Source organism: Herpailurus yagouaroundi, unplaced genomic scaffold (genome assembly GCF_014898765.1).
Source record: "Herpailurus yagouaroundi ecotype Mexico unplaced genomic scaffold, PumYag 28, whole genome shotgun sequence".
Classification (NCBI taxonomy): Eukaryota; Metazoa; Chordata; class Mammalia; order Carnivora; family Felidae; genus Herpailurus; species Herpailurus yagouaroundi.
This window is the reverse complement of record NW_024412376.1, coordinates 104303212-104328654: the sequence shown is the minus strand read 5'-3', so window position 1 is coordinate 104328654 and position 25443 is coordinate 104303212. Positions and strand designations below refer to the sequence as shown.

Below are 25443 nucleotides of genomic sequence, written 5' to 3'. Positions count from 1 at the left end.
GCAAATCAAAACCACAATGATGGGTGCCTGGGTGGCTCAGTCAGTTAAGCGTCCAACTCCTGATTTCGGCTCAGGTCATGATCTCACAGTTCATGAGACTGATCCCTGTGTGGGGCTCTGCACTGACAGCATGGAACCTGCTTGGGCTTCTCTCTTTCTCTCTCTCTCTCTCTGCCCCTCCCTTGCTTGCATGCATTTTCTCCCTCTCTCTTAATAAACATTGAAAAAAATAACAATGAGATATCACCTCACACCTGTGAGAATGGCTAAAATAAAAAAGACAAAAGATAACAAGAGTTGGTAAAAGTATGGGGAAAAGGGAACCCATATAATCTCTTGGTGGGAATGTAAGTTGGTACAGCCATTTTGGAAAGCAGTATGGAAGTTCCTCAGAAATTAAAAACAGAAGTATCATATGGATCCAGCAATCTCACTTCTGGGTATATATCCAAAGGAAATGAAATCTTTATCTCAAAGAGATATATGTACTCACATATTTATTGCAACATTATTCACAAAAGCCAAGATGTGGAAACAACCTAAGTGTCTGTTGATAAATGGATAAAGAAAATGTGGTCTATATACACAATGGAATATTATAAACCCTTATGGAAGAAGGAAGTCCTGCCATTTGTGACAGCATGGTTGAGCTTGAAGAACAATATGTTAAGTAAAATAAGCCAGACACAAAGATAAATTCTGCATGATCTCACTTATATTTGGAATCTAAAAAAGTCCAACTCATAAAAGCAGAGTAGAATGGTGATCGCCAGAGGTAGAAGAAATGGGGAGGTATTAGTCAAGGGGTATAGAGGTTCAGTTACAAGGGATGCATAAGTTCTGGAGATCTAATGTATAGCATGGTGGCTATACTTAATATTGTATCGTATACTTAAAATGTGCTTGAAATTTGTTTTTACCACACACACACACACACACACACACACACACACACACACACTCGGGTTTAGTTATGTGAGGTGATAGATTTCTTAATTAGTTTGATTGTTATAATCATTTCACAATATATATGTATATCAAAACATCATGTTGTGTACCTTAACTATATCAACTTTTATTTATCAAGTAATACACTTCAATGAAGCTGAAGAAAAAAAGTAAAATGAAGTTCTAATTCAGAATGAGGTGAGGCTTGAGATTCTAAACTTCTAGTAAGTTTCCAGATGTTGCTGGTGTCTGAACACTGACTTACAAGGAATACTGTCTCCTAATAATTTATACTCACACGGGAATTACAGGGAATTGTATTGGTGAAGTTTAGCCAAGATAGAAATGTAGTGGGAGAGACACCTGGGGACAAGTCACAGTACTTACTTGCTTGGAATATGAAAAACCCCATTGCCTCATCAGTCCAAGAATGTGGTTGCTGGTGGATGACTGATCTCTGTAACCATGATCAAACTTGACGAGGCTGCTGCTATTAGAAAGATTGCTAGCAATTAAGACACCTGAGTCTAAGTATATTATATTATATGAAACACTGCTGGAGTTAATAGGGACTTTTCTCCTAGAATTCCAGGGGAAGGGAATTCTTGGCACATTTTGGTGTTTTTGTAAATAATATGCTATATCAATTGTGAAGGGAGAAAGTTTTTGGGAGTTTGCTCCTGAGCACCAATCACAATAGAAAGTACCTTTGCTGCTGTTTTCCTGGGCACTGTTTGACTCAGTTCCCTGGTGAGTGTAGTGAAAATAGCTATGACCGCCTCCTGTGGGGGGCAAATACTGTTGTGTCAGGTGACTGCAAAAAAAATAGATGTTGTCTTCTGCTCTTAGTATTCCCCTTCTGGGAGTGGTGTTTGCTCTGTTTATTGGCATATTTGAAAGCTATAGCAATAATTTATAAAAATATCCCCTTTAAGTGCTTGATTTTAGAATATCAGATTTACTGATTTTTAAAGTTTGAAAACAAACTGCAAACTGAACACAGGCAGCCTCACTAATCTCATTCTGTGCTAAAATGTCAATTATGAGGCTTTGGAAGAGGTGCACACCTTGCAAATCAGGAATGGCAGCACTTTTTAATGACATTAGCTTTAGCAATTAAAATGGTTGCCTTCTCAGGAGTGCTAAATAGGTGATTTCTTCCAGTCAGCGATTCCCAACTGTTGTTTCTAAGGCTTCACTTTCAATCAGTCATCAAGGCCTGTCAATTCGGCCTCTAGTGTTTCTGGAAACTGTTTCTAACTCCCCATTCCCACTGCAATGACTTTTTCATCTTCTCTCACCTGAGCCATTACAAGAATTTGTTAAATGGTTTCTACAGCCCCAGATGCATCCCAGTTCTAGCCCTTTCCATCTCTTGCTGATGAAAGCTTTCTAAACCCCAGACGTGCTCATCCCCTTTCCTTCCCTGAAGACACATGTTGACTTTACAGGGCCTACCAGATAAATGGAGACTTTTAGCACAGCATCTACCTTCTACCTACACAACCTTAAGAGAGTGTCCCTTTTTATTCACCTGCTCCCCTGGTTCCATAAACTCTTCTTTCCCAGACACCTGGATATTTTATGAAGCATGCAGTGCATTGTCTCATGTCTTTGCCTCAGCTGGGCCCTTTGCATAGAATTCATTTTACCTCTTCTCTCCTAGAAGACCTGTCTTTTGGTCATTTGAGAATTAAATGATATATCCATAGGAAAGCCTTCCTGAGCATTCTTTTCTCAAACAGGAAACCTCCTTTTTCCCTTAGTCTCCCACAGCACCTGTGCATCATTTGTGATGCATCCTGATTATTTATCTGTGGGGAGATCACTAGATTGTAAGTTCTGAAACTGAAGTTTTGTTTCAGCCATTCTTACCTATCTCAGGCCTCTGGCAAAAGAGCCAGCATATAATAGGTGCCTAATGAGTACTCCTTGAATGTGGGTGGATGGGGAGGATAGAAGGACAGTTACTTGGACAAAAGAGCCCCTGGGGGGCTCAGTCAGTTAAGCCTTCTGCTCTTGGTTTTGGTTCAGGTCATGATCTACAGTTCATGAGTTTAGGCCTCACATCGGGCTCCATGCTGGTGGTGCGGCATCTGCTTGGGATTCTCTGTCTCCTTCTCTCTTTGCCCCTCCCCCACTCATGCTGTCTCTGTCTCTCCCAAATAAATAAACTTAAAAAAGAAAGAAAGGCATGGAGAGACAGTCTTCCTGAATGAAATAAGTTCTTTGCTTATAAGTTAAAAGAAAAAGCAAGATATGTACACACGTACATACACATGCATGTATCTACCCGTAATACACATACATAGTTCGTAATGTGACTTCAAAGCTATGAATCTCTCTTATTAAATGATCACTAGCAGCAATGGTACATTTCGACTTATGTTTTTAAGGGCTGATGTTTTCTTTTATTTTGCTTGGACCTAATTCTGTACTCTTTCCTTATTCTAGAATGATGGAGGTCTTCGGCTCGTGGCTAATTCAATGGTGTGGGTTCCAGAAGGTGGGATGCTGCAGATTACCAATAGAATTTTACAGGCGGAAGCTCCAGGTGCCAGTGCCTCAGAAATCATCTACAAAATTACACAGGACCACCCCCAATTTGGTAACTTTTTTCCTTTGCCATGATTTCATCATTGTATCCAGTAGTCTTGGACTTGCTTTTGTACAATGCCACACAGCAAGGTTGTGAGTCCAATGAAATTGACTTTCTAATACCTCACACATCTCATTTAAACAGAATAGTCAATGGGGCACCTGGGTAGGTCAGTCGGTTGAGCATCCAACTTCAGCTCAGGTCATTATCTCATGGTCTGTGAGCTCAAGCCCTGCGTCAGGCTCTGTGCTGACAGCTCAAAGCCTGGAGCCTGCTTCGGATTCTGTATCTTCCTTGCTCTCTGCCCCTCCCCCACTCATGCTCTGTCTCTGTCCCTCTCTCTCTTAAAAAGAAGTAAACATTAAAAAAAATTTAAACAGAACAGTCAAAATAACTCATACACACATTATCAGGTAGTACACTAAGTAATATAAACATATTAGTGTATATGAAATCCAAAATTTAAGTCTTAAAACAACTTAATTTTACAGAGAAAGTAACTTGCTAAAATATAGTTTATATAAGCATGTATAGCTAATTATGTCAGTTTAATTTTGAAGCTCAGGCTCTTAAACTCCACCTTGTGTCCCTTCTAGAACATCACCAGATTTCTTGTTGAGACTTAAAAAAAAAAAAAAAAAAAGAGATTTACATAAAAACATTTTTAAAGATCTCCATTGTTACTTCCACTTTCAGAAAGATAGTGCAATATGATAACCTGAAAATTTTCTTGTCCTCCTCCTCCTCATCATCATCTAGAAATGCTGGAAACAAGATAACAATTATAGGGCAGTGGTACCTGGATGCCTCAGGTCAGTTGAGTGTTCCAACTCTTGATTTCAGCTCAGATCATGATCTCGCACGTTCGTGAGATTGAGCCCAGCGTTGGACTCTATGCTGTCCGGCATTCTCTCTCTCTCTCTCTCTCTCTGCCCCTCCCCACTCATGTTCCCCACATACATACTCTTTCTCTCTCTCTCAAAATAAATAAACATTAAAAAAAAAAAAGAATTGTAGGGCACTGCCTGATCTTCCAAGAATAGAAAGAAGTCTCCAAGTCACAAACAGAGAAGGAGCTTAAACCAGTCTAGGCATGAGCTCATGGAATAGCTTCCCTCAGAGTGGTTGTTTGTGTTCCAGGAACCCAGGGGCTTGAGATATAATGCTCGTGCAAAGACAGAAAGTTAAGATCCTGCATAAAACTTGGACTCTGCAAAGACTTTGACTTAGAGAGACAGAAGAGAAAACAAGAAGCACACCAGCACAGAGAGTTGTTAAAGAAACCTATCTGTGTTTCCCAGGGCTCAGAGTGAAGTAAAAAAGTCTGCAGAGAAAGAACTCCAGGCCTGTTTCTCCTGATGATCCTGAGTTAAGTTACACTGCACGTTGTCTGAGAAACCCAAAACTGAGATGTTATATGAATATTAATCTCAGGCCAATGATACCTCTTGGGTTCCTTACAGAAACTGGTAGAAACTGCTATGGAATGTCCACCCTCAACTCCAGGTCACAAGATTCTCACAGCCTAAACCACTGAAGATTAGCTCAGAATTCAAAATTACAGAACAGATGAGGAAATAATCCATAGTATCATAAGAAAAATGAACAAAATGATCAAAACTCCAAGGATTTCATAAAGGAGCAATCATAAAAATTGTGAAACAAGGGGTACCTGGGTGGCTAAGTTCGTTAAACATGCAGCTTTTGGTTTCAGCTCAAGTCATAATCCCATGCTTCGTGGGTTTGAGCCCCTCATCTGGCTCTGTGCTGACAGTGCCGAGCCTGCTTGGGATTCTTTCTCTTCCTTTCTCTCTGCCCCACCCCTTGCACTCTCTCTCTTCCTTTCCCTCAAAAAAATAAATAAATAAATACACTTAAAAAAACAAACTATGAAACAAGCATATTTAAAATGATTTAAAGGGGCGCCTGGGTGGCGCAGTCGGTTAAGCGTCCGACTTCAGCCAGGTCACGATCTCGCGGTCCGTGAGTTCGAGCCCCGCGTCGGGCTCTGGGCTGATGGCTCAGAGCCTGGAGCCTGTTTCCGATTCTGTGTCTCCCTCTCTCTCTCTGCCCCTCGCCCGTTCATGCTCTGTCTCTCTCTGTCCCAAAAATAAATAAACGTTGAAAAAAAAAAAATTAAAAAAAAAAAAAATAAAATGATTTAAAGATACTAAAGAGGAATCAAAACTTTAATAACCACATACCATAAAAATAAAAGGCAGGTAGAGATTTTTTAAATGTTTGTTTGTTTGTTTATTTATTTATTTATTTATTTTTGAGAGAGAGAAAGTGAGTGCTAGAGGGGGAGAGGGGGACAGAGGATCTGAAGCTGATAGCAATGAGCCCAGTGCAGGGCTTGAACCCAAGAGCCATGAGGTCATGACCTGAGCAGAAGTCGATGCTTAACTGACTGAGCCACCTAGGCACCTCATAGGCAGGTCGATTTTTTAAAAGAACTAAATAGATAACCTGAAAATGAAGATGAAAATGATATTCATTAAAAGTAAACACATTCTTGGCATGTTAAATAGCAGAGGAATAATAATCTCTTTTTCCTCTGGGTCCCTGGATTTTAAAAATTATATATTTTCTGTAGTGGGGAGAAAAATTAACTTTTGTGCATTTCAAAAGTAATTCCAATGTCAACAAAGACATTGAAAAACACGATTCAACCAAGAATTGATATGATTATGAAATAGTTGTTCTAGCTGGAGTACCTTTTATTATATATAGTTGTATAACCTTGAGGAAGGCAAGTGAATGCCTTTGAGCCTTAGGTTTCTTTAAAAGGTTAGGCTAGATAATTTTTTATCTTTTTATTTTAAAATAATTTTAGACTTACTGAAAATTTGCAAAAATAGTACAAAGAGCCCTTGAATACCCTTAATCTAGCTTTTTTCAATGTTAACATCTTATGGAACCATAGAACAATTAACAAAACCAGAAAGCCAACATGGATACAATGCTATTAATTAATCCACAGACCTTATTCAACTTTGTGTTCTTTTACCCACTGATTTTAAGCTTGATAATGTTTAAGTCCTTTCCAGCTCTAAAAATCTTTGACTCGTTTGATGTATTAAATTCTTTACCTTTATCTTGATCATTAAAAGCCAAAAAATTTAATTTCCTAGAGACAGTCCAATATTCCAATAGTCTCTTTAAGTATTAAACAGAACAATGCTGAATTAAATTTCAGCTTGATAAATGCCATGTAGGCTTGACTGTGACCCTTTCCTACTATAACTCTCTTAATTAACTTCTTCCTATGAACATAATCCTCTTTCTGCGTGTCCAGAGCCCCCTATTAGTAATAATCAAATCACATTAACGTTAGCAACCACTCAAGAGTGAAAAAGGTGGTGGGAACTGGAAACCCACTCAACACCAATCTGCTTACATCCGTCTGTCGCAGTGGTATGAATTTGTGGAGCCCCTACCCTCTTGCCACCCCAGCTCTTATATACTCCCTCATCACTTTAGAATGTTCCAGATGAGCTTTAGACTTTTTGTGGAGACCTGACCATGCAACTGAACCAAATGTAAATTGCTTGTGTAGTAAATGCATACAGAACCCAAGTTCCACCACTTGCAGCAGACTCATCACTGTTCTCAAATGTTAGTTTAGACAAGTTGATTAATACTTGTACCTTTAGCTACTTCACAAGCTTGAAAGTGAATTTAATGAGATGGCTTTTCTAATGTTTATTTATTTATTTTGAGAGAGAGAGTGCGTGCAAGCATGAATGTGAATGGGGGCGGGGCAGAGAGTGGAGACAGAGAATCCCAAGCAGGCTCCACACTGTCAGTGCAGAGCCCAACTTCGAGCTCAAAATCACACACCACATGAGATCATGACCTGAGTTGAAATCAAGAGTTGGATGCTTAACTGACTGAGCCACCCAGGTGCCCCATAATGAGATGGTTTTAATGAACTAACTTGAGTATCATTTGAGGGAAAATCCGACTTAATCCAGCACATTGCCAACTCTAAATTATTTATCATCGGGTAAGAAAGCTTTAATACAAATTGTCTCAATCCCAAAATAATTCATGGGATTTTTAATAATTCAATGAGATTCTAATTCTTAATACCTATCAAAATTTCCCTTCAAAATTCTTGATTAAACTATAGCCTTCAGTATTAAGGAAATCCCAAGTACAGAATATCTTGTTTTTTAAACCTACACTGTTTTATAAACCTGGATTTTCATATATTTAAGGTCATCTCCTTGTTTTTGTCATAATAAATGTGGAGATGACGTGCTACACAACAGCTCTCACCTCACTGGGGTGAACCTCACAAAATACTGATATTTGTTCCTCACTACTCTTGGGCTTGTCACAAAGACACCTTGTATTCAGCAGACCCAGTGTTAAACTTCCCTCCCACCTGCTCATCCATTGGTGGCATTGCTGCCCTTCCTGTCACATCTCTCCCCATCTCTCATCTTCACAACACAATGTCAAGTTCTGTTGCTTCCACTTACTTAGTGACTCTTGTATCTGTTTATTTCTTTCCAATCTTACTTCTGTTGCCTTAGTTCAGGACCATATCAGTCATCTGGATTTTTCAGTCCTCTCATAATTGATCAAGCTGTCTGTGTAAATGTTAATTACTATTTTACCATTTTTATAAAATAAAATCCGGCCTCTTTAATAGGACTTTCACAGGCTCCCTGTATTCTGATCGTATATGTTCTGTGTTCTAAATCAGTTTGTGCCATTCACCTACAGAAACCTCACAGTGGCTCCCAGTTGCTTAAGGAGGTTGGTTTCAGGGGCAGGAATGGCATCTTGCTCATCTTTGAATCCCCATCCCTGAAGGGTCTAGTGTGATAGCTAGCACCTAACAGGTACTCGATGACTATTAACTGAATTGAAATTAATAGAATTAGCCAATATCCTATGATTCCTGTTAATCTGCATAACATGGCAGGTTTTTTTTTTTTAAATCTGAAAAATAGGCTTATTTCATTAGGACTTGTTAGAAAAATTCTGCTTAGTTTTTCTATTATAAAGAAAAATTGCTAGGATATTAACATTTGAATATTTTATGTTTCTCTACTCTCTACATTTTCATTGTAGAAATTTACTTTCAGAATATTTTGCAACTGTCTTACATTCATAAACAGTATATATTCTGGAAAAGCATGTTTATTGATATCATCTTATGAATAGAGGTTGAACCGGGGAGAGATGGCTAATGGAATTTGTGACTTAGGTGCAAATGAGAAACAGTACCAAAAAGAAACTAGAATGAGTTGATTCTACACATGATTTTATAAAGAAGACTATTGATGTTTTTCTGTTACTTTAGAATTTCCATCACCATCCAGCATATTATGCTCACTTTAAACTTCAATTTAGTGCATATAAATATTAGAAGGACTATTTCCTTCACATAAGAAAATTCCTCTCATGTAACCAAAGTGTGATTTCAGTTGTCCCATATGTCTAGCATACTTAGTGTACTAAGATCTGGGTATCTTGCTAGAGAACCTTCCTGTCTCCTTCTGCCTCCCTCTCCCCGCTCCTCTTCTACTTCTCTTACCAACTGAGTGGTAGAGAGTCTTCTTTCAGATTTTTTATTAGATGCATTTTCATGAAAACATGGCTTCTGTTTTCAGCATTTCATCTATTCTTCTGTTTGGTCTTCACTCGAGGGCATATTATCCTTGTGAAACTTTAATTGTTTATATAGCACCTCTGTATTTGCAATCTCCCTTTAAGGAGATAGTAGCTCCAGGTGAAAAACAAGCAATAGAAACAGACTGGTGGTGGTGGTGTCTAGATTTAGGTTTCCTTGCTTCAATTTTAATGAAGTCTAAAGAATTATGGAGGAGGAAATGAGATAGTTATTTAGGAGGATAGATATTGGACTGTGAACACAACATGATCATGACTGGTAAGAGTTTCACAACCAAGAATATGAGCTTCAGATTCAAATCTCAGCTCCAACATGTACAATTTGTGAATTTGAACAAGTTACTGAACTTCTCTAAGCCAAAAGAACTTCCTTTAAATGGAGATAATAATAGCATCTTCCAAAGGATCAAATAACATAAGGATTATTAACATTCTTTTTAAGTATCTGTGAAGTATATACTATTATTTTCATTTTACCAGTAGGAACAGAGAGGCTTATAAAGGCCTAATAAAGCTCATGCAGCTGGACATGGAGCTGGATTTGAACCATCACATAATGTGCTTCATGCAGTGCATGCCATATGCATCCCAGTGTCAGTTATTCTTATTTTCATTGTACAGAATTCTCAAGTATAATTTTTTCTCGGGGGTGCTTGGGTGGCTCAGTTGGTTGAGCATCCAATTCTTGATTTTGGCTCAGATCAGGATCTCAGGATTTACGGGATCAAGCCATCCATCAAGCTCCTCAATGAGCGTGGAGATTCTCTCTCTCTCTCTCTCTCTCCCTCTGCCCCTTTCCCCACCCATGCTCTCCTTTATCTCTTAAATAAATAATAATAATTAATAATAATAATAATAATAATAATAATAATTTTTCTGAATTTTTTCAAATTTCCCATTGTGTTTACATCAAAAACCTCCTGGTTAAAAAGCATTTCCTGCTACATAGAAAGTTGTAGGTAGGAATGAATCCATCCAATGCCCTGTATTTGAATATTTGTTTGCTGTATTCATGATTTCATGTAATTTAATTGATATAAGTCAGTAACTTGATGCGTGAATTGCCCTTGAATGACTTCTAGCTTTTTTTTTAGCTGAGAGAGTGGGAATTCTGTGTGTGAAGGTGAATTCAAAGATGTCTATTGAATTCTGTGTTAACCTCCTTTCCTTCACCTTAGATAAAAATACAGAAGTACATAATTTCTACTGAAAAAAAATTGTAGTAGAAAAGGAGGTGAGAGCTCTGACTGACTTTTACTTTTACGGGAGATCCTCACTAACGATGTGGCTTTCCTAGGAGAGATGGTCCTTCTGGTTGATATGCCTGCAGACAGCCCCGCAGAGGAAGGGCAGCACCTGCCTGATGGGAGAACAGCGACCCCCACCAGCACCTTCACCCAACAAGACATCAATGAAGGCATTGTGTGGTATAGGCACTCGGGAGTCCCAGCCCAGAGTGACTCCTTCCACTTTCAGGTACCCTCTACTGCTGACTTTTCTGATGTCAGGATGGTCTGAGGAAAATCATTACCATTATTTTTATTTTATTTTATTTTATTTTATTTTATTTTATTTTATTTTATTATTTTATTTTATTTTATTTATTTAATTTATTTTTCATCACCATTATTTTAAATAATCAGGTCATTTTCTATGTTGCCTGGAGATCACATTTGGGGGAAGAACAAATGTAATTCGTAGCACTGAGAGATTTTTTTTAATCTGCTGATTCAGTCTTAGACCATCTCTACAGACTCATTCCACAGCAAAGAGTTTATAATAGATAATGGCTGAAGTGTTTAGAAAAAAAATGTTTTCAAAATATTAAAATGCCATATGGAGGAAAAAATATTTCTTTTTTCAAATGTTTTTGGAACATTTACCATCTTATGATAAGAGCATAGACTTAGCAGCCAAACCCAGTGGGTTCATATTTCAGTTTTACCTTGCACTAGCTAAACAACTTTGGGAAGATTACTTCGGCAAAATCCTTGTGTTTCATTTTTATCATCTGTAAAATAGAACTATATGAGGATTTAATGAGTTAGTACATACACGTACAATACTGCCTATCACTATGTGTGGGTTCGTTGCTATCATTGGTAAAGATTGGTCACATACCAGTGCTGTAGACTAAATGTTTGTGTCCCCCTGAGATTCATATGTTGAAATCCTACCCCCTCCCCATTCAATGGTATATGGGTATGAGACCTTTGGTAGGTGATTAGGATTAGATGAAGTCATGAGAGCTGTGCTCTCATGAATGGGATTAGTACTCTTATGGGAGTCACAAGATAGCCTCCTCCCCTTCTGTGCTCTCCACCATGGGTATGCAATAAGTTGGTGGTCTGCAACCCAGAACCCCACCATGCTGGCCCCCTGATCCAGACTTCTGGTCTCCAGAACTGCAAGAAATAAATTCCTTTTGTTTATAAGCCACTCAGTTTATGGTGTTTTTGTTATAGTCGCCTGAGCAAACTAAGACAAACAGACCGTAAGGAGGCTGTCTATAAATTAAAGAACAAGAAATTATCCTGGGCACGTTGTCTGGCAATTATCAAATATAATTAGAAATTAATAATAAAGAGGTAAACAAAATTCAAACCATTTAGAATTTTTAAAAGTCTCCTAAATAATTACAAGTTCTAAAAAGATGAGGAGGAAATAACTTATCCAAACTTAAATGATGTGGACAAAATAATACTCAGAAGAAAATTGATGGCCTTAAGCTCTTATTATTGAGCAAAAAGCATGAAAATAAATGGGCTAAATGAAGGTAGAGAACCACAAGGGAAACCTAAGGAAGGAATTCATAGAGATAAGCAGAGGAATTGATTCAGTATAAAATGTGAGAATTGATAATGAATACAAAACCTGAATCTTTGGAAAGACCAATAGAATTAGACAAACCTATGTCAAGGGCAATTTGGAAATAAAGAATTGAATAAAAGTGCAAAGGAATGAGAAACTTTGAGAAAGAGTGTTTAAACATAGGTACAGAAAGGAATTTGGGAAAGTGTCAGAGAAAATATAAAGAAGCACTCGTGGTAGTGATCAGCCAAAGCAGAGTCACAGTCCCTCTGAGTTTAAGACTTTTCCTTTGTCTAGGAATCCAGTTGGGGATAAACTGCCACGATAGCTTACCTTGTTAAAATTACCATCCATTCTCCTTCTGATGCCTGGTGCACACATCTTTATTGCCTAATTTATATTGTGTAAAAGATGTGCTTTTCCAGGGAGCAGATTGAAAGAAACTTGGAAACCATTAGAATGAGATTATAGCAAGCACACTGAAGGTCCAATGGGCGAGCAAGCCTCATGTGCCCTTTGCCCAAGTTAACGTTTTCATTTTTAGCACCAGGGAACTCTGCAGTCCTCAAAAAATGATATTTGATTGCTTTTACAACTTGGTTACTAAATGGGCATAAAAAAGCAAGAGTTACTCTTTTTTTTTTTTTTAAACAAACTCACTGGACTTTAAGACATCCAGTTGAACATTATTACTCAGAAAGTGGTTCCCTTTGGAAAGTCTTCACACATTTTACTCATGATGTGTTTAGAACTCCTACTTGAGATCTTCTTCAAAATCTATGGGATTTTCTTTAGAATATCCCCAGTAGTGACAGTATATCATCCTTTGGAAGTTGATTTTTAAAAATAACCAAAGAGCCAAAAGTCAGTCAGAGTCATGTCTGGTAAGAAGAGTAGTAATTATTTTTTGTTAAAACAGGGAGCAATTATGAAGTAACAAGCTCAGTTTTCTTACATGATTTGTGAACTCCCTCTGAAGGCATTCCAAAAAGTGTGTTTTCAACACTGACAGCATCTTTATTGCAAGCGTGAAACAACTCTCTGAGATTATGTTCTCCTGGATATAAAAAAGTTGGGTGTGCTTTTAAAGTCTCATTGTTTTATAGGCTTACCTCATATTTTGATTTGAAATGACACAGACACTGTAGCTATGTACTGAAACAAATGGCTGAAACTTCTCTCATTCATCATTTTAGTGTCCCTAAAAGAATTAAACTAAAAAAGATGCTGTTCTAATGATTCTTCTCTTTCTTCCCTTCTTTTTTCTTTCTTTAAAGCAGAAAATGCAATACAATGAGTTGCATGGATTTAATTCCATTTTAATGTTGATGTGCTGTCATGAGCCATCAAGGCATGCCATCTGTTACTTTGCACGTAAAACTTGGGATTTATGTAATGCAAGTGGCATTTAAAAATAGAGCATGGCATAGTGAAAAGAAAGCACGCACATTTGCGTCATTTGGGGCATGGGAAGGGACTCTGGTTTTGGTGTATTCAGAGCACGTTGAAACAGCCTTAGGGGATGTGGTATGAAAAGACCAACATATTTCATACCAATACCTTTACTAAGGAAGCTAGAATTGATTCCCTTGCTTGGTAATGTGTCCACATTTCACTACCTGCACAGTGTTCCATTCTTTTTCTTCAAGAGATAAAGTATATTTTCCCCTCTTCTAAGTTTTGAAAGCTTCCAAATTGAGCCATCTTGGTCAGTAGGAATATCATGAACCTTCCAACCTGTTTGAATACTGACCCTTATTGACTTTATGACTGTGATATCTTGCTTAACTTATTTGACCTTCCATTTCCTCATCTTAGGAGATAATATCAACTTTGTAAGTGGTAAGAGAACTTTTGAAAAGTAGGTAGTATAGTGCTGAGCCCATGGGAGATGCTCAGCAAATTATAGCTGTTTCATTAATATTACTTGTAATGACACACTATAAGGTATCTTCTTGAAAACATGTAGATATTCTGAAACTTGATCTCCAGGCATCTGATGTGATCAAGATACCGAGAAGACGGTTTTTCTGTTGGGCACAACTTCAGAAGACATAAAGAAAGGACTGCCATTCTTGCCTTTTTCCTTAGAATTGACAGAACCCTGCCCCCTCTCATCTGGAATTAATGCAACTACACGTGGCCATACAGGCCTTAGCAACTCTTGTGACAAGCCTAAAGTGGAACAGAAAACAGAGAGAGGGAGTTTAAGGGGGCAGCTTAGAAGCACTGGGGGAGGGGAGGAGCCAGCTGAGTAGGCAAAGCATAATTTTTTTAGCATTTTTGAAGCAAGAAAACGTTGATTTTGTGACCACTATTCTAAATTTTTTTTAATGTTTATTTATTTTTGAGAGAGACAGAGACAGAATGTGAGTGGGTTAGGGGCAGAGAGAGAAGGAGACACAGAATCCGAAGCAGGCTCCAGGCTCTGAGCTGTCAGCACACAGCCCGACGCAGGGCTCCAACTCACGAGCCGTGAGATCGTGACCTGAGCCGAAGTCGGATGCTCAACCAACTGAGCCACCCAGGCGCCCCATTTTGTGACTACTATTCTAATTGTAATTGTTACTAATTACACCTTATGATGATGAAGCTGAGATTTATCATTTCTAATCCAGGTGTACATATCTGTGCTGGGAAAAAATTGAAGAAGTAGAATAAAAAGTCCCATAGAACATGTGTTAAATATGCTCGTAATGAGACATGTAGCTATCAAAAATTATGTTTTCAAGAATGAGTAATGATATAACAAAACATCATAGTATTATGTTAGATTAAAATTTGGAGGGGCGCCTGGATGGCTCAATCAGTTAAGCATCCGACTTCAGCTCAGGTCATGATCTCACAGTGCATGAACTCGAGCCCTGCATCGGGCTGTGTGCTGACAGCTCAGATTCTGTGTCTCCCTCTCTCTCTGCCCCTCCCCTGCTCATGCTCTGCCTCTCTCTGTCTCAAAAATAAATAAAAACATTAAAAAAATCTTTTTTAATTTTAATAAAATATAAAAATAAAATAAAATAAAATTTAGAGAGCACATAATTGCATATAAAGTTTCACATACACATAGAAAATATATTCACCTGAAATGCATCAATAGGTTAAGAACTACTCTTTCTACTTAGTGACGTTCTAGATTTTTTTTTTTATTTCTCATTTGGATTTCCCTGCATTTTTAGAACTGCCTAAAATGATTACATTTTTTGTAATCAGGAAAACATTAATGTTAAAATATGAAGAGCAAAATGAAAATGAAAATGCAAGAGCACATAGAATTTAAAGACAGATGGTTTAAAGGAGGAAAAACAAACATGCACAAACATACTCTGCCCAACAGAGGACAAGAGGCTCACCAGCATGACATTTCTTTTCAGGTGTCCAGTGCCACAGAAGCCCACACGCATCTGGAGAGCCGCATATTCAACATCGCGATCTTACCACAGACACCTGACGCACCTAAACTCTCTCTGGGAGCATCTCTCCATATGACCGTGAGTTGGGTGGGACGGCCTGTGGTTTCCATTTGGAGGAGGCATGCTGATGGGTTTGAAGGAGTGTCCTGCTTTTGTATCTGGCAAATGCCTGGCTCAGAACGCAGACACTGGGGCCAACAATAACCAGCCCTGATGTCACATTTCTCATTGACTTGAAAAAGAAACTTAAAATTCCAGAGCGAAAGGAAGGTTACATGGAATCCACCTCAACCCCCCATCCATTGCTTCTGTCCTTTTTACAGCATCCAGATGGTCACAGTAGTTGGAAGGAGTTTCAGGGTAGTATAGACTTAATCAATACTGTTTGGGTGTAATTGTTCAGTCAGTTATGTCTCCATCTAGTTGGAGAAACTGCCACTCTATATTTTAGAAGCCCTATTAGAAGTCTTCTTGTTTTTGTTTTTTTATCATAAAAGTTTCCTGGAGAAGGTGATGTCTTTGCTGAATCCAAACAAATAAGTAGCAATTATCTAAGTGAAAGTTTGGGGGGCAGGCTGGGAGGAATGGAGAGGTGATGGTAAAGAACACTTCCAGATTTAAGAACAGCACATGCAAAGACATAGCGGTGAAAGACAGTATGGTGGTTGGGTAAACTGCAAATAGTTCAGTAAGACCCGAGAAATTAGGGAGGCAGAGGAGGAGTAGTGAGGATGTGGAGGTTCGTGAGCTAGATCGCAGAAGATCTCGTGTGCCGTGTAGGAAGGAGTGTGGGCATGTGGAAAAGTTTGAAGCAAGGTGACAGCTAAATTAGTACATGAAGCTTAGTTCAGACAATTAGTAACTCCACTGTAACCCTATATCCAGTGGATATGTAATGCCAGAACCCCTGTTCTAGACAGAGCCACAAGCATATAAGACCTTATAAATTAATCATTAAGGATTCACATTTTAGTTAGCACCCACATAATTACACCCCAAAGCAGTGTATCAGCCCTGAGCCACAACAAAGAGAGCAGCTATAGTTTTAGAAATTATGGGTCTGGGGCATGACAGAGACATAAAGGGGGAAACAGAAAGTTTTTAATGAATAGCTGGTATCGGCATTTCCACCATAAACCATAATTTAAAGAAATCATAATTCAGCAGCACTATAAAGTCTATAATTCATCATTCTGACTGAAGGAACTTGGATCAGAATTTTCTCTAAAGTGTAAAGAAAAATGTGCATATGCATTGGTTGCCAAATGCTAATGTACTGTTGTTTAGAGTTTAGAGGGAAAAAATGGGCCAGGAGCCAATGAAGATGGCGCCATTCCCACTATGTTGTTGTGGACTCTAGAGACTTCTCAAGTTACTTAACCTTTAGGGTCTCAGGTTGCATGTTTGTAAATTAGATCTGCCCTGTGTAATTTAGGATATCACAAAGGTGAGTTTACTGTAAAATGTGATTAGCTCACTCTTTATCCCTTAAAACATACAGTTTGAAATTCTTATGATATTAATGAGAGCCATTACTATAGGATATACTTATAATCTGTGATAAAAAGACATTTTCTATTCAGTGACTTAGACTCATCTAAGCACACAAGTTTTATACATATTTGTAAATACACTATGAATATATATATATATGCTAAATAAATATATGGTATATTCATCTATGTGTTTAAGGGTAGGAGTCCACCTCTCCAATCAGTCAATCATTCAAATAAACACTTTTGGGCCCCTAAGTTATCCCAAGTGCTGTGGAACATAATGGAGGTTCAGTGTGGAAATTAGAGTCTAAAACACGCAAGTAAGTAAGCAATGAGAATATAGCGATAAATGCCATGATGTGATATGCAAGCAGGGTCACAATATGGAAGCAAATAAGGAGACACCTAGTTCGGTAAGGCATGGGGGAGGTCATCGAAGCTTCCTCTTGGAGGTGAACTGAGTTGGTTGAAGTGTAAATTATGTCTAGAGCATGGTCTCAACTTCAGCCTGCATTGGGATCACCTATACAGTTTGTTAAATCACAGATTGCTGGAGCCCAACCCAGAGTTTTCTGGTTCAGTAGGTCTAGTACAGGGCTGAGACTTTGCATTTCCAACAAGTTTCCGGGTGATACTGTTGCTTCTGCTTTGCTCACCCTACTTGAAACCCCATTTATCTAGACTGCAAATATGGGGAAATTCATTTGAGGCAGATGAGCAGCAGGTGAAAAAAGTTGGAGGAACAGGAGAACATGACATGTTTGAGGAATTACAGAGAGTTCAGTTGGCCAGAGCATAAATCTCTAGGTGAAAAAGAAACAAGAAATGAGAGTCAGATCATAGAGGATCTTACAGATGAGATGAAGAGTTTCCATTTTGTTCTGAGAGGCTGTTGGGGCAAGTAGGATGTTGAAGAATTCATAGCAGAGAGGGGGCATGATCAGATTTTCAATTTAGGAAGATCATTCTGGCTGTAGGGTAAAGAACACCCACCTGGGGTCCAAACAGAGAACAAATTGGTCAAGAAATAAGCTGTTGCAGTCATCTAGAACATGAAGGGTTAGTGGCATGTACCACGTGCAGTGGCGATGAACATTCACAGTTAGTGAGATCTCAAAGAGACACTGGCACACCCATGTACACTACAGCATTATTCCTAATGGCTCAGAGGCAGAAGCATCCTAAATGCCCTCCAGCAGATAAATGCATAGAGAAAATGTGGTATACACAACAATGGAATATTATTCAATCTTAAAGAAGGAAATGCTGCAATATGTATGAACCTTAAGGACATTATCCAAAGTGAAATAAGCCAGTCACAAAAGGACAAATACTATACGATTCTACTTATATGAGCTATCTAAAGTAGTAAAACTTTTTGAGACAGAAAGTGGAATGGTAGTTGCCCCTGCAGAGGTAGAGGTAGGGAGAGGGAAAAGAGGAGTTGTTTTTGTTCAGTGGATATAGAGTTTCAGTTTTGTAAGATGAAAAAGTTCTAGAAATCTGTTCCACAATGATACATATATAGTTAACACTACTATACTGTGCACCTAAAGTGGTTAAGATGGTAAAAAAAAAAAATAGAGATTAAAAGATATTTAGAGACATAGTGGTTAATTAGATATAGGAAGAGAGCAAAACAGCCCAGTTGCTGAATTTGTAAAGATGCCATTCATAAAGATTAGGAATGTATGGGGACTTCAGGGCAAGGGGGAGAAGTGGAAGATATGATGAGTTCAGTTTGGGATGTGCTTATAAAATGTGTGCCTATTAAGGGCTGGCAGAAGATATTCTCGGTGGGAGATAAACCTCTGAGAATCATTAATGGTGGGTAGTGGTTTAATCCTTGGGCCTGAGATTCCCCAGGGAGATTATATAGAGTAAAAAGCAACATAAACAAATACCTGCCTAAATGGAAATTTGTTCTGTGGCCTTTCTATAATGCTCTCCTTCATCAAATATAAGATCCTTAGAATTTTGTTTGTGATGTTCCACCAGATGTATGTGCATACATACATATATAAGATGTATACATATATGTATAATATTATAAGATATATATGTGTATATGTATGTATGTTTATATATATGTATATACATACATACATGTATGTATGTTTATATATATGTATATACATACATACACATACACACATGCATATATATATATATATATATATATAAACATGTGAGATATGTATATTTGGGATATATATCATATTTGGGCAGGGAGATCTGTAAACACGCATATTTACCAATAATAGCATAGCACAGTGTGAGATTCAGCAAATAAGTTAATAGATTTATATCAGTTCAGTCTTCCAACTAATCATCTACTACTTGACTTAGAAGATCTTTAAGGGCAAAATCTTTGACTAATTAATCTTGGTATCTTCCCCAGCATCTAGCACAATGGCTTATAGAAAGTAGCTGCTTAGTAAATATTTGTTGACTAAATGAATCATTTTCAGACCTATTTTCACATAGCTAATAACTCCCTAAACTATATCACTTTCAAATTCAAATAATCTAATCATATGTGTATGCCCATGCATACACACACTTTGAACATCCTATTTCCAATTCCTCTCTTAAGGGGGAAGAAAATTCTTTTATCTCTTAATGTGAAAGACAGAATATTTTTTACTTCCTTTTTTCAAATGGTTGTGGTACTCAGAGTTGGGTTTCCCAAGGTCACGACCTAAGAAAAAGGCCTCGAACAAGTCTTTCTAGTTCCATTTGTTTCCAGTGATTGCTGTAACAAGAGGTCTCTTAAAACCACTCTTATTGGGGTTAGCAAGGATTCAGTTGGAACAGCTGATCCCTTGTCGTGTAGACTCAAGTCTAGGCATGCTGTATTTGTTTTCTGGCTGCGGGCTTATGTGTCCGTGTTTTTTCTTGAGACCCTTCAAACACTAATAAAATCATTATCTGCAATTTCTAGAAATGTTTCTTTATCCTTGGAATTCCTACTGTGCTTTATCTGAGCCTTTCAAGCTACTTAGCAGTTTGTACAGTGGAGCTATTTATGAACTTCCCTCACTAAAAACCGGAAATCCTTAAGGAAAGAATCTATATCTGATTCATCTTACATCTCCCACAGTTCTTTGCTCAGTACCTTCCCATATTAGGTTCTTACTAAATATTTGCCACATGAATATGTGAATGAATTAATTTTTTCCAAACTAAACTATGTGAGAAGATGGCTTCTTGCAAAACCTCCATTTTACTCATCTCATCCACTTAATTTCTCAGGCCAGCCATGGGCATTGCTGCTTTGGTTTTATGACAGTCAACATGGGAAAGTGGTCTTGCTTTTAATGGAGGCTGAAATGGTAATGTTGTTTATAAATCCTGACTAGTGATTTTTAAAGATTTAAGTCACATATACTTTGCTAAGACTTACATGTTAAAATGTTTTGCCCCTCTAATTATTTAGATGACATTGCAAGACCATGGAAAATATTTTTTTAATTAAGTTGTTACAAAAATATTTTCATTATTTTATTTCTTAGCTTAATCTTTTCCTCATGATATTTTTCATCCACTCAACAAATTGTTATCAAGCACTTCCATGTGCCATGTGCTAGGTGCTTGGGATCTGTCCATGAACAAACAAAAATCCACGTTCTCATGGAGTTTCCATTCTCTTGGCAGGTCACGAGAGAATAGACAATAAGTAATAAACAAAATAATAAGTAACTCATGTGTTGTATGTTAGTGAAAGTATTACGGTAAAACAAAAAGTAGATCTAGGTCGAGGGATCAGAAATGTGGTGGGAACAGGAGAAACCCAGGTTGCAGTTCTAAATGAGGTGAGCTTTATTAGGACAATGATGTTTTTTTTTTTTTAATTTTTTTTTCAACGTTTATTTATTTTTGGGACCGAGAGAGACAGAGCATGAACGGGGGAGGGGCAGAGAGAGAGGGAGACACAGAATCGGAAACAGGCTCCAGGCTCTGAGCCATCAGCCCAGAGCCCTACGCGGGGCTTGAACTCACGGACCGCTAGATGGTGACCTGGCTGAAGTCGGATGCTTAACCGACTGCGCCACCCAGGCGCCCCTGGACAATGATGTTTAAAGAAAGACTTGCAGGAGGTGAGAGAGATAGCCCAGCAGACACCTAAGGGAAAGGCATTCCAGGCCCAGGGAACCATGTGTTTAGAGACATCCAGTTGGGAATGTGCTTAGATGTTCGAGGAACAGCAAGGTAGCCAGCATGGCTGGAGCAGAGTGAGTGAAAATGACAGCCATCTGGTCAAACTCACAGATGTGTCAAGTGTGTGTGTTGGGGGCAGCAGAGAGAGGGGCAGAGGGAGAGTTGGGGCAGACCTCACAAGGTCCTCACAGGCCATTGTAGGGACTTTGCTTTTTTTCAGAGCAAAATGGAGAGCCATTACTGGGTATTGGGCAGCAAGGGTCTAATCTTCCCTGGCTGATTGTTGTGTTGAAATACACTGTAGGTGGGGCAAGAGAGCAGTTGGGAGGCTGTCCTGGTAATGATCCAGGTGAGAAATTGTGGCTCCCAACAGGGTGCTGGCAGTGGCAGTGGGGAGAAGCAATTGGATTCTAGATATATTCAGACGCAATATGGGTATTATGAAAACCATTATTCTCTAATCTTCTTTTGTTGACAGATATTTTAATAAAAATGTGTCTTCTGTAATGATTTCCATAAAATTTAATCTTTCATTTTTTACTATGTTTAATTGATAAATATTGAACATTCCAAATAGGCAATATTAAAATTGATTATACTTTGATATATCTCAGACTCAATATTGCTTTCTTCAGAAAATCAAATTCTTCCTTTTTCTACCTAGTTCCTATTTCTATTAGTAGGGAAATAGTAACAATAAGTTCCATAATAAATTATCTGTCATCTTGGCTGGAATATATTTCCCTTTAGCCATGCTCCTATTCCGTTCCCTATTCTTATTGCTTTATTTTAGGGACATCTAGATTTTCAAAAATATCTCCTACTACTCTGAGAACATTCAGTTATCCTGATGGTTTTGAGATTAAAAGGTGGCAAATAGTACTGAACAATGTGCTGAGTCTACACTTCTGTGCCCATGTTGCTGCGCCCACACATGTATACATTTATGGGTGTGTGCACACAGGCTTGGGTTGTAAACACCTTACATGGGGCATATATTTTTAATTTGTTGTCCTTACTTGTTTTATTTTAGGGTGAGAGACCAGCTGTTATTTGTAATTCTTATTTTCCTTGCTCATTACATTCCAGACCTGAGCAGTGGCCTGAAATATGACTCTTTACTCTAGGAGGGTTGTCCTAACCTGCAAAGCTGCCTCTCCCCAGGACATGCGTGCCTTCAGGACACTTACAAAGCAACTGCAACCTTCAATCTTTTCACGGTTAAAAGGAAGACTACCACGCCCTCCTCCATGAGAATTACTGAGCCCTACTTAATCCTTTCCTAAATGGGGAAATTCCTTCTTTAAGAAGCAGAGCTTCAAAGAGCAGGAGAGCATGTCAAACTCTAAACCTTCAGGGGTCAGTTAGGAAGAGCCTGCAATGAGCGGGATATTTTTGTTCTCTTTTGTTAACAGCATATGTGACCCAGGCAAGGGGCCCATGCTCACACACTTTTCCCTTTTCTCATCTGCACTCTGTGTTTTTGCTGCTGTCCCCAACTCACTGTTATACCTGGTCATGAGATTCAAAATCTCTTTCTTTTCCCTTTTTTTCTTTTTTTGAGCGTTGTCACTATTGATGGGTTATGGCTGTACACAGGTGAATGGACAGTAAAAAATATGTACACATTGGCCTTTTGATTAATTTTGCTCGACCCCTTTATTGGGTATTGAGAAATACCCCAAAAGCAATAGCTAGTTCTTTTGAATAGTGCAATGGAGACAAAGAAAACATTGACTATTTTTATGTGCTTTAATAGATAATTGTTAAATCTCTGAATTCAAATAATGAGACTCCTTTGGTGTCTGAGGTGAGTTCATCTTTGGGCCTTTGAAGCTACCACTGTTGGAAGGAAGGAAGGAAGGAAGGAAGGAAGGAAGGAAGGAAGGAAGGATGTTTGGGTCACAGTTCCCATTAGCAAAGCTGGGGGGGATTAGGGAGGGCTTCTTACCAGATACAACCTTAGCTCATTAAATTAGAGGAGCAAAGATGTAGTGACCCAGCTGTGAAGAGCAGAATAGCAGAGTAGCCCGTTGTGATGGCTCATTTTCTTTTTTTTTCTTTTGTTTATTTTGAGAGAGAGAGAGAGAAAAAAAGAGAGAGAGAGAGAGAATGAGAATGTGTGTGTGCATGCACACAGAGAGGAGAGGCATAGAGAAAGGGAGAGAGAGAATCCTAAGTAGACTCTGTGCTGTCAGTGCAAAGCCCAAACGTGGGGTTGATCTCACGAACCATGAGATCATGACTTGAACCAAAATCAAGAGTCAAATGCTTAATGGACTGAGCCACCCAGGTGTCCCCATTTTCAAATATGTACCACTATGAGTTCCAAAACTAGGGAAAAGTGATCATATTGAGACTCCTACAGCATGCACCGACACAAACCTGGCAGAGTGCAGGGGAGAGGACAGTTGGGGTACAAGAGAACCAGAAGAAGGTTCTATAACCCTGGGAGGTTCTTAACGCCAAGACAGATCTGCAGTGCAAGATACCACATCCTTCTTCTGAACTTTCAGAGAAAATTTTGCCGTGTGTGATTAATTTAAAAGCCCAAAATGAGGTCCTTTGTTTTGTTTTGTTTGTTTGTTTGTTTGTTTTGCTTTTTCCTTTTGCTTTTTTAGTAAGGTTTTTTTCCCCCCTCTGGCTTTTGTTTTCATCACACCATTTGTTCTTCTTCCTCCTTAAACTTTGTTTAGGCTCGGGAAGATGGCCTGACTGTGATTCAGCCTCATTCCCTCTCTTTTGTAAACTCTGAGAGACCAAGCGGAAAGATTATATATAATATCACTTTACCTCTGCATCCAAATCAAGGTAAGATGTATAGTAAATGATCTTTTGAGTGATGCTGTTGTTATCTAATTGTTGACTTAATCTTCAAAGCTCTGAAGTTTTGTCTGCATATACTTGTTGAGGATTTAAGGAGTGACAGTTATTCATACCTTTGCTCCCCTGTTCTGAATTTAAGACCAATTGAGAGAGAGACACTGTGGTCAGACAGATGGGGATGAATGTGTCAATGTGTCAGCATTGGTATGACAGAGTTGTGCTGGAGAACATGGTGTGCATATAATCTCAGTCACTGGGTTGAGTGCGCCCTCTCATGTACAGGCAGAACTGGACAGACAAGCACTGTCTGTAGGTACAGATCCTGCCCCAGTGAAGTTATGATAGGTGAACAGACCAGAATGAGCATGTGCTCAGGACAAGGAGCTCTGCCAGAAAGCACAAAGGGGGCTGAACCATACATAGTCCATTCCTTTCCCATTTGGGTAAGCTACTCTTCACCCATGGGGAAAAATGAAAATGTGGAACTATAGTCAGAGGAAAGGTAGGCCCCTGCCATCTGTCTTCATCCTTTAGATTTCTTACTTTTGGGCTTAACTAATAAGCCTATCCCTAACAGAAGTGTGGCTGTCCCTCATGGAGAGGAGATTAGCTTCTGTTAAGGCAAATTCTGCCTTCCCAAGACCAACCACTGCCCTAGATGAAAGTCTTTTCACATCATCAAATCCCCCAGGAGAAATAAAAAATTAAATTTTATTACCCTTTGGACAAAATCCAGAGAAATTAAACTCTTAAAAGTCATCCTTCACTTTTTTTAAAACCTGCTAAGTCACAGCAAGAGCTGTTCTCCCTACATTGCCAGGGTAGAAGGTACAGTTCTCTCCATCCAGCAGCCGGGGCTGTCTTCTGGAGAATGGCATGGGTCTCTCAGACCCTCATAACTTGAGTTAGTTCAACACCAACTCCCACATGTGTCCTTCTTTGAAAGTGTTGATAGGACATGAAAGGTGATCATAGCAGCATTATTTTTATACCTGCGAAATTTAGAAATGATAGGAAAATTTTTTAGCCCCTAAAGCATTATCACAAGCAGAATAATAATTGCATATCCAATTCTTAGAATAGTCATGATCCATGTTACTGTTGCCAAAGATTATCACAGAAACTGAGGTATTTCTGAAGAAAAGGCATAAATTGAGAAAGTTCTCATTATAGCCTAACCAGGAGACCAGTCTATGTCATTTTCTCAGCAACCTTGACCTTTGAACTTAAACTCAATTAAGAGAATCTTGTAATTATGGCACAATGTCTATGACTTGTGGAGAATTACCTAGTCTGAGTTATATTAGGGGCAGTAATTTACATCTTACTGTTGTTTATAGTCAATGAATCCTAGTCAAGAATCTATTTGGGTTTCACCCATGAGAAGATGTTCAGCATCATTAAGCATCAGGGAAATGCAAACCAAAACCACAATGAGATATCACCTCACACAAGTCAGGATAGCTAGTATCAAAAAGGTAAGACATTACAAGTATTAGCGAGGATATGGAGAAAAGAGAAGCCTTGGGCACTGTTGGTGGGA

At 38.6% G+C, this 25443-nt stretch overlaps 1 protein-coding gene across 1 annotated transcript in view; it reads left to right on the top strand.

Annotated features, from left to right (window-relative positions):
* Positions 1 to 25443, top strand: part of FRAS1 (Fraser extracellular matrix complex subunit 1) — a 421505-nt gene that overhangs the window by 285715 nt on the left and 110347 nt on the right. The window contains exons 30-33 of the mRNA XM_040480456.1: positions 3403 to 3556; positions 10494 to 10672; positions 15379 to 15495; positions 23771 to 23885. Of these exons, the coding sequence (XP_040336390.1) occupies positions 3403 to 3556; positions 10494 to 10672; positions 15379 to 15495; positions 23771 to 23885 (565 nt within the window). The remainder of the gene's footprint in view (positions 1 to 3402; positions 3557 to 10493; positions 10673 to 15378; positions 15496 to 23770; positions 23886 to 25443) is intronic.